Raw genomic sequence first — 8,172 nt, 5'->3', positions numbered from 1 at the left:
AATTGGTATATTTACGGTTGTTATTGTACGCAAAATCAAGATTCTTTTAGTAAATTTAACAAATTTGATTAACTAGATCCAGCATTATTTTATCTCAAAACTATACATAAAAATAGGGTAGCAATCTTTCTAAAAAATTATTTGCAATGTTAGCGATAGCTAGCATAGCACTGATTCTACATGTTTTGAACACCCTTTCAGCGTGTGTGTTCGCAATATTAGTATACGCCACTAATTTATTGTATATGTATAGCAATACGAATTCGTCGGAGAAAAAGAAAGAGAATTAGGAGCAAAGACCTTATACAAGTTGAAGTTCAACTAGACTTTTACGTTACTAATTTTTTCATCCAAATTTGACCGACCAGTGTTGCCTTCAGGGCTGAAGATCCGCACGGATTCGCATCCGGTTACAGGTTCTCGCTGGGACCTGTCAGAACTTGGCGCAGCAGTAATATTGTGCATTGTGCAAGGCACAAGGGCGCGGTTATCACCGGCATGAATCACATCACTTTTATTGCGAGGAAAGTCGATTTCATGCAATCTGAAATCCAATCAAATATACAATTTTCTAGAGGTATGTTCAGTTTGCAACAGTCTCGTTCATCCTAATAATTAAAAAACTGTGGATGGATTCACCCAGTTCCCTTTTAGTATGTTTTAGGGCCTTGCCTTTTACCTTCTCGTGCAGTGTCCACGCTCTCATCCACACCGTCCGGCGATCTCCTAAATGATCGCTAGACGAAGCTCCAAGAAGAGCCCATACACCTATCATTCTCCGAGAGGATGTGTTTATTTAAGACTTCTCACAAGCCACAACACAGCGACAGCATCGTACTCCCCCAGTGTGCATCTCGTGGTTAGCCGTTCGCCACACGAACGAAAGCCGCATCTCCAGCTTCACATTAACAGCCGCGGATCGTTATCATTTCAAATCGTAGCCCTTTGTAGAGCAACCAGTTATTGTTCATTAAACAATCTTAATCACGAGTCACAAAAGCCCGGCAATATAACACCGTATCATACCAGGATAACGGTTGCCGCGTTACTCAACATGAGCTCTGCCGCCCGGCCGTCACCGCAGCCGCGCTACGTACTTGCATATGCCCGATACGCAGGAAACGGGGTTGTCGCATCTGAGTCAGAGAGACATTCACACGCACCCTATCGAACCAGAGCCCACCTCAGCCGCAGCACTGAACAGAGCCACAATGAACGCATTTACTAACAGCTCACCCAAGGCACACTGGAGCCGGAGGGGTTATATGCTCCGGCCCATGCGCCAGTCTCCCGCCACAGTGCTGGGGCGCCGTCCGGAATACCTTGGCGCTACCAGCCACCGAGGGCATCGAGTGATCCAGCCGCCTCTGCCGCGAAGAGACGCGTCCAACAGACCAATTCAACAGCATCGGGTGCTTAAATCCAGCCAAGCAGCGTGCATCACGAGTCCATGTTGCCGAACAGCTGTTGGCTCCGTAATTACTAATGCAGTGCCGCCTCACACTGCCGCGTAGAATTAACGAATGGCGTCTGTGATCTCCCCGTCCCCGCCGCACGCCTGGCGAGACGCGCCTAGCGGTACTGCTGCCTGGGGTACGGGTAACCCGGGTACGGCTGCTGGCCCGGCGGCTGCTGGTACGGCTGCTGGCCCGGCTGCTGCTGATACGGCTGCTGTCCCGGCTGACCCGGCTGCGGGTACGGGTACCCGTAGTGCTGCGGCATGGCGCCCGGGTAGGTGCCGTACGGGTTAAAGCCGCCCGGCATTGGAGTGTAGTACGGGTAAGGCGCGTACGGCTGCGGCATACTCGGCTGCGACGGGTAGGGCATCGCCCCCGGCGGCGCGCCGGCGTACGGGTTGGGCGCCGGGTCCGCGGGCGGCGCCGAAGAGCCGCCGGCGCTGGAGGACGAGGTCGGCGAGGTGGTGGGCGGCGGCGGACGCGGCGGCGGCTGGCGCGCGGCAGGCGTGGGAGTCTCCGGCGCCTTAGGCGCGGATCCCGCCTGCTGGTTGGCCAGGGTGGACGTCATGTCCTTCATCAGCTCTTCTTTCTCCGTCTTACGCGCAAAGCAGAAGTCAGACACCTTGTTCTGGAAGGTGAGCAGCAACTGCGTGAGGTCGTTGTAGAACTTCATACCCTCCTTCAGATTTCCACGCAGCTCGGTGAACACATCGTGCGCCGTCGCCAGGTCCTTGAACATCGTCTCCCGCTGCGAGCCGCCCGAGCCACGCTGCTTCACAAACTCGGTGTTGGCCTCCTGGATTTCGGCGAGCAGCTTCTCCTGCGCGGCCAGGCTCTCGGCAGCGGCGGTGCGCAGGTGTCCGTAGGTAGTGGCCAGCGTCTCCTCGGAGACGGCCGCCTCGCTGACGGCACCGTCCGCCTGCAGCGCCTGCAGGAACACAGACTTCAGGTCGGTGGTGGCCGACTTGAGCTGGCACTCGAGCACGTCCCGGTCCGACTTGATCGTCTCCACTCGCTCCATCAGCGCCTTGAGTCGCTGGGCGGCCGGCGATCCGCCGTCCACCGACGAGTGACCCTGCGGCGTGGCCGCCGCCAGCTCCGACTCCGACTTACTGAGCAGCTCGATCCCGGCGCGGTTGGCGTCGAACTTGGCGCGCACCACAGAGTCCGCCTGCACGGCGTTGGCCAGGATCTGACGGTACTTGGCAGCGTTCTGCTGGAACGACTCGGTCAGCTTGGCGGAAGGCGTGCGCGTCCACTTGGCACCAAACTGCGCGCGCAACTGGTCATCAGAACTCTTCTCCTCGTCGAGCATGCGTTGCGTTTCCTCGAGGATGTCCTTGTTTCGCGTCAGTAGCTCCGGGAGGTCCTCCAGCTGGGCCTGTATGGCAGCCAAGCCACCATCCTCACGCACGTGCGCAGCCTTCTCCCGAATGCTGCTCGGCAGCGCGGTACCGCTGGTGTCCTCCAGCGCGGCCGGCAGGTTCAGCGAGGCCAGTACACCGTTCAGCGTTTGGGTCGCCTCACGCAAACGGCCTACCTCCGTGTTGACCAGCTCTGTCTTGCGCACCTCGTAGCCAGCCATGGCCTGCTGCACCGGCACCGGGGTCAGCTGGGCGAACAAGTCGCGGAAGTCCTTGCTGTAGTGTTCTGGCGCTGGCAGCAGCTTGGCGATGGCGGCCTTTCCGATCGGCGCCAGTGCCTTCACGTCCGGCACGCGCTCGTGATAGATGAAGTCGTTGTCCTTCTTGGCGGAGGCGAGCGCCTGCTGCGCGCGCGCGGCGTACACACCCCAGGCGGGAACGTCGCCGGCCCGGGTGGCGGCCGAGCGGATCAGACTCTCGGCGTGCTGCAGCCGAGCGATCTCCTCGCCGACTGCCTTGTTAGCGTTGCAGACGCGGCTCTGGTAGTACTCGGCCAGTCCCTGGTAAAGCGTCTGCTTCAGCGCCACCGTCGAGAGCCATTCGCGCTCCCACAGACTCTTCACCGACTCGCGCTGCATCGCCTTCAGCGACTCGGAGTAGTAGTCGTCACACTGGGCGCACAGTTTGGCGATGATGGCCTCCTTCATCTGGTCCCGGATCGCTTTCAACACGAAAGCCTCCTGAGCCTGCGCCTGCATCAGCTGTGACAGCGCCGCCAGCGTCTCCGGGTTCAGGTCCGGCGTCGGTTCCTGGTGGATGGCAGACATGACGCCCGTCTTCAGGTGGTTGAAGTTGCTGGCGGCGTGCTGCAGCATCTTGGCGGCTGTCTTCAAACCATCGTCGCTCTCAAAGTTCTGCACGGCGGCGATCTGACTCTGTAGCGCGGCTATGTTGAAAAGCATACAGATGCGCTCGAACGCGAACGAAGCGACCGTCAGGCTCTGCCGTCCGCTCAACCATGAGCCCTTGTCGAACGCGTCCTTCCATTTGAAGTAAATGGTAACCTCCTGGGCGGGGATTTTGGCCTCGGTGGCCAACAGCTGGTCGTAGTAGCGGTACAGTACTTCCAACGCGCTCTCAGTTTTGTCGAAGCTCTTCCAAGTGGCGCTGGCACGGAGTTTGTTCATCTCCTGAATGGCGTCGGCATAGTCGGCAGGGTTGTCGGCCGTACTGTACGATGAAGCGATGATGCTCTTTAGCGGCCGAACCAGGTCCTGTTCAGATGTCCGCTTGATTGGCACCGCGATGAAATCCATGGCGGCGCTCTCAGCGGCTGCGGGCAGAACCGAAAGGGCATGTCTGTGACGTGGCTAAACCATAGCGGCTTGGTTCAGTGCAGTCAATATATATATATATATATATATATATATATATATATATATATATATATATATATATATATATATATATATATATATATATATATAGCGCCCCTTACCATATATATATATATATATATATATATATATATATATATATATATATATATATATATATATATATATATATATATATATATCAGTGGCGGCGGAAGGTATTCTAGGATAGGGGTGCAAACGATATTGAAGCGCCCCTTCCCGCTGGGCGCCCCTTACCATGCCGATGGCCGTCCCTGCACTGGAAAATCAGTTTCGCCCCTATACAGGCGCCCATAGAAGTTTGCAGAGTGCTATTCCTGGTCATAATCATCTCCCCAGTAAAAAAAAAACGCAAAATACGCCCTAGCACTAGGGTGTAACCGCCCATACGGACAGTGCAATTTTACAGGCCCCAATCTCGGACCTCCCTTAACATTCATATGTTGTAAACGGCAAACCGCCCCCGATAAATGTTACACAAACTAATTTCCTCTCGCATATCGGCCATCAGGCGCCCCTTTTTGTCGCATGGAGCCTGCAACGCTATAAGCCCTCATATGTTCGTGTTGGCGTTCGGAGGCTATCGCCTTCAAAGACGTCTCCATAAATGTTTCTTTTTCGTCCCACACACAGGCGCCCCTCTTTCGCATGCAGGCGCCCCTCTTCCGCATGGCGCGCTTCTCGAGTAGCTGCGCCCTCCTAGCCTTTATCGCCTGGCAAGATTATATTCGACAGGGTCGGCAGCATCTGCCTTTGTTTCAGATAAGGATGCCCTCCACTCTTCAGCATATCAAAAGATACTTTTCCCACGTCATTGCCACCCTCTTCGTGTCACAAGTGCCTTTATCAGTTGCGGTGTCGCCTCGCACTGCTCAGCTTTATGGCTGCCGCACCTCTTAACTTCCTGCCTCCTCTACAGATTTTCGAGGCGCCCCTTTCCATAGCTTTAGGGTGCAGCTGCCCCCCTTGCCCCCCTGCTTCCGCCGCCACTGAATTATATATATATATATATATATATATATAGGTTGCGTCAAAAGTTGTGATACCTTCCATATTTCCGAGAGAAGTTGGTACTTGGTAGGTATATTTCCAATATGCTCTAAAATATATCGCGTAGCTGAGAACGTCCTTGCTTTTCCGCGTCCTTCCCTGAGGCGGAGATTAGCTGAACAGCTGATCTTGACCCAGATAGTGAATAGCATGGGTCATTGTCTACCCAGTGACCGGTGCATGAACTACGGCCTAGACATGGGGGTCTAACTTTTCAGTTCAGAGGTGCATAGTCGCGCTGTCAACATTTTCTAAGCTGGCAACACACAGAAGGACGTTGGGTAATTTATTGCGTTTTTATCCCTTTTAAAATGAATTCAAAAGGTTAGGCCATACATGCACTTATATGTCACACAGAAGGACATTGCCTAACACTTTAGGGTACCAAAATCCACCATTAAGCGCTGGTGGAAGAAGGTTTAGGAGAAGGGGGGCGTCAAATTTAGACCCCAATCAGTGTGGCTCTTCCGCATTTCAACTGTCGCCAAAGTCGACGTGACTATATCACCTGGGAAATCCGAGCAATCTGCAAAAAGGGTGGCTCAAAGGTAAACTTGCTAGAATAATCCGATGTCTGAGACAATTGTCCGTAGGTGTCGGAGGGGCAAACTCGTATTTAAGGCCCATAAAACTGGTGTTGAAGAAAAATCAACGGAAAATGGTCTAAAGAATGTTGGACACAATTTATCCCCGACTTTAGCCCCACAGGCTTCGCAAACTGAAATATCCTGAAAACCCAACTCTACCGAGTCCCTGAAACACCGTAAATGACATACGGCGCAGCATTGTTACAGCATGGGGGATCGAGGAAAACAAGTGAGAAGACGGTGCAGCGGCCGCGTGCCATAGTGCTCTCGCATCTCGGGCGCGTAACATAAGAAATTTATTAGTTAGGAGATGACATTGTTATATATATGTAAAAGATGACATAGCTATGTCAGCGCGCCTTGAAACAAAGTGAAATTTTTGATGGGTAAATATTTATGGCTCACCCTGTACTCTGAAAGGATGTGGCCTTGAGATGGGTGCTAGCTAGTGAGTAGATACATAAAAATTTATTATGTCACAATTCACAAACATGATGAGGCAAAACCCTCTCATTGATCTAAAATATTGCATCAACGGTATGTATATGACATAATGACCTCTCCCGTCTCCGTGGCTTAGTGGATAAAAGCACTGGAATTTGAAACTTGGCTGGTAGTGAGAGCCTGGGCCCTGTTCGCTCGCTGTTTTTATATCAGCGTGCTGTCGGTTTTCCCCATATAAGGAAGTTATTGCTGGCACGGCTTGGCCACTCATTGGACTAACGAATAGACCACTTGAATTCGACCAATGAGGAGCCAAGAAGCAGCAGCATGGTCGCAGCCTGCTGATAAATAAACGGGGTGCGAACAGAGCTCCGGCTCAAGCCCTGGTGCGGGCTGCCACATTTAGCTTCTACGTGTAGCAGGGGCCGCACAAAACCCTGGTAATGTCAGTGAGTGGAGGGGTCCACCGCCCACCGGCCATGTCCAGTCGTGAGGGCACATTATACGTTGGTTCACGTTCAGACAAAATTCTGTCATACAACTGGAATTGCGCTATCAGGTGGTAGGGTCAGGGTCAGCACAACACCCTATGCTTAGTGCAGGCTCTGATTCATCAAATCTGCCCATTCAACCTTTTGGACTAAATGCATGAAAAAAATAAATTGATCAATAGGTACCTACCTATATTATGAAGCTAAGCCATCTGTCATATGATAAACCTCTTTCAACATGTTCAAGAATCAGAACAACACTCAATGGGGACACCTCCAACTGCTTCATCCCGCCTGTACCATGCCACAAGTAACAGTCCACACTGTCACTCATGAACTCGATTGAAGCGGCTGCGGACAATACAGGCCATAGGCCTCTAAATTTTCAGTGCAACTTCAGTGAGTAGGTCAAGGTATTAAGGCCTGAGATGATGTTTTTCGTAAGAAAATCAACACCTAAGTATTAAGGCCTATTGATATTGTATCAAGCTAATGACATCTTTGATATGTGTGGTAACTCCTTCAATAGTAAAATTGAAATAAGAAGATAAAGATGTTGATGGTGATGAGTCATAGGTACCGATGTGATTACAATACACAATTCCCACTCCCCTTCTTCGGCCTAGATATCAATTTCCCGTGCTCAAGGTGCACATTGGAAGACCACCATTTTCAGAGCAATTGGCTCAAAGAAAAAACAATTTAAAAAATAAAAATGCACAAACAGCCCCACCTTTCAATCGCTGGCTGGATTGCCAACACAAAACCAACGCCGGCGCGGCGAAAAGTGATTCAAAGACGAAATAGACGAAAAGTAAGCTTAATATTCATGTACCGGTGAAACAAAAACTTATGACGTCACATAGCTTTTTACAGTATCAGCAAATAGGATGCTTGTTTTCAAAACGGTTTTGTTTTAGGCTTCCAGCTGTTGCCCTTTTAGGTCAAAAGCCTTTAAACTCAGTCACTCAGAACTCAATAGCCAATCATCCTTACCATCGCCAATCAAGAAACAATAGACAAGATATGACTTTTAATATCAATGGGGTTCAACCATACCCTTTGACTTGCCATACTAGCGAGTATATTAGCGGCCATCTTAGGGCAGTCATTTACCTAGACTCGCCGTAGCTCATTCCAGTCTTATTGATTCCAGTGAAGTGAATGGGTTCAGGGTTGAGTGCTTTCGAGAGTCTGTGTTTGATCTTTGGGGGCTTCAGAAGATAGTTATAATTGTGAAACTCTCAGAGAGGCAAAAACACCATCACATGTGCCTTTTGTCATTTGTGTTTATGAAGCTAGGGAAGGATCGTCGGCCGGGGCGGCGATCCTTCCCTATTTTGGGCGGGTGCAGGGGTGCA

General features: G+C 51.3%; 1 protein-coding gene across 2 annotated transcripts; it reads right to left on the bottom strand.

Moving 5' to 3' along the window:
- Positions 1 to 774: 774 nt before the first annotated feature.
- LOC122371669 (programmed cell death 6-interacting protein-like) lies at positions 775 to 7,612 on the bottom strand. 2 transcript variants are annotated; one of them, XM_043348132.1, is made up of 2 exons: positions 7,545 to 7,612; positions 775 to 4,154 (listed from the first exon to the last, which is right to left on the bottom strand). In XM_043348132.1, exon 2 carries the CDS (start codon positions 4,135 to 4,137, stop codon positions 1,573 to 1,575), a length of 2,565 nt encoding a protein of 854 aa, XP_043204067.1. In that variant the 5' UTR covers positions 4,138 to 4,154; positions 7,545 to 7,612; the 3' UTR covers positions 775 to 1,572. The 2 variants fall into 2 exon arrangements, with proteins under 2 accessions (XP_043204067.1, XP_043204066.1); XM_043348131.1 differs by lacking the exon at positions 7,545 to 7,612 and adding an exon at positions 7,002 to 7,109.
- Between the last annotated feature and the right edge of the window lie 560 nt (positions 7,613 to 8,172).

Source organism: Amphibalanus amphitrite, unplaced genomic scaffold (assembly GCF_019059575.1).
Source record: "Amphibalanus amphitrite isolate SeventyFive unplaced genomic scaffold, NRLGWU_Aamphi_draft 001269F_arrow, whole genome shotgun sequence".
Taxonomy (NCBI): domain Eukaryota; kingdom Metazoa; phylum Arthropoda; class Thecostraca; order Balanomorpha; family Balanidae; genus Amphibalanus; species Amphibalanus amphitrite.
The sequence above is the reverse complement of the archived record's forward strand: the minus strand, read 5'-3'. Positions and strand labels throughout refer to the sequence as shown.

Bases quoted from the DNA above. Each gene is read 5' to 3' on its own strand.
- LOC122371669 (XM_043348132.1), bottom strand. From the start codon at position 4,137: ATGGATTTCATCGCGGTGCCAATCAAGCGGACATCTGAACAGGACCTG.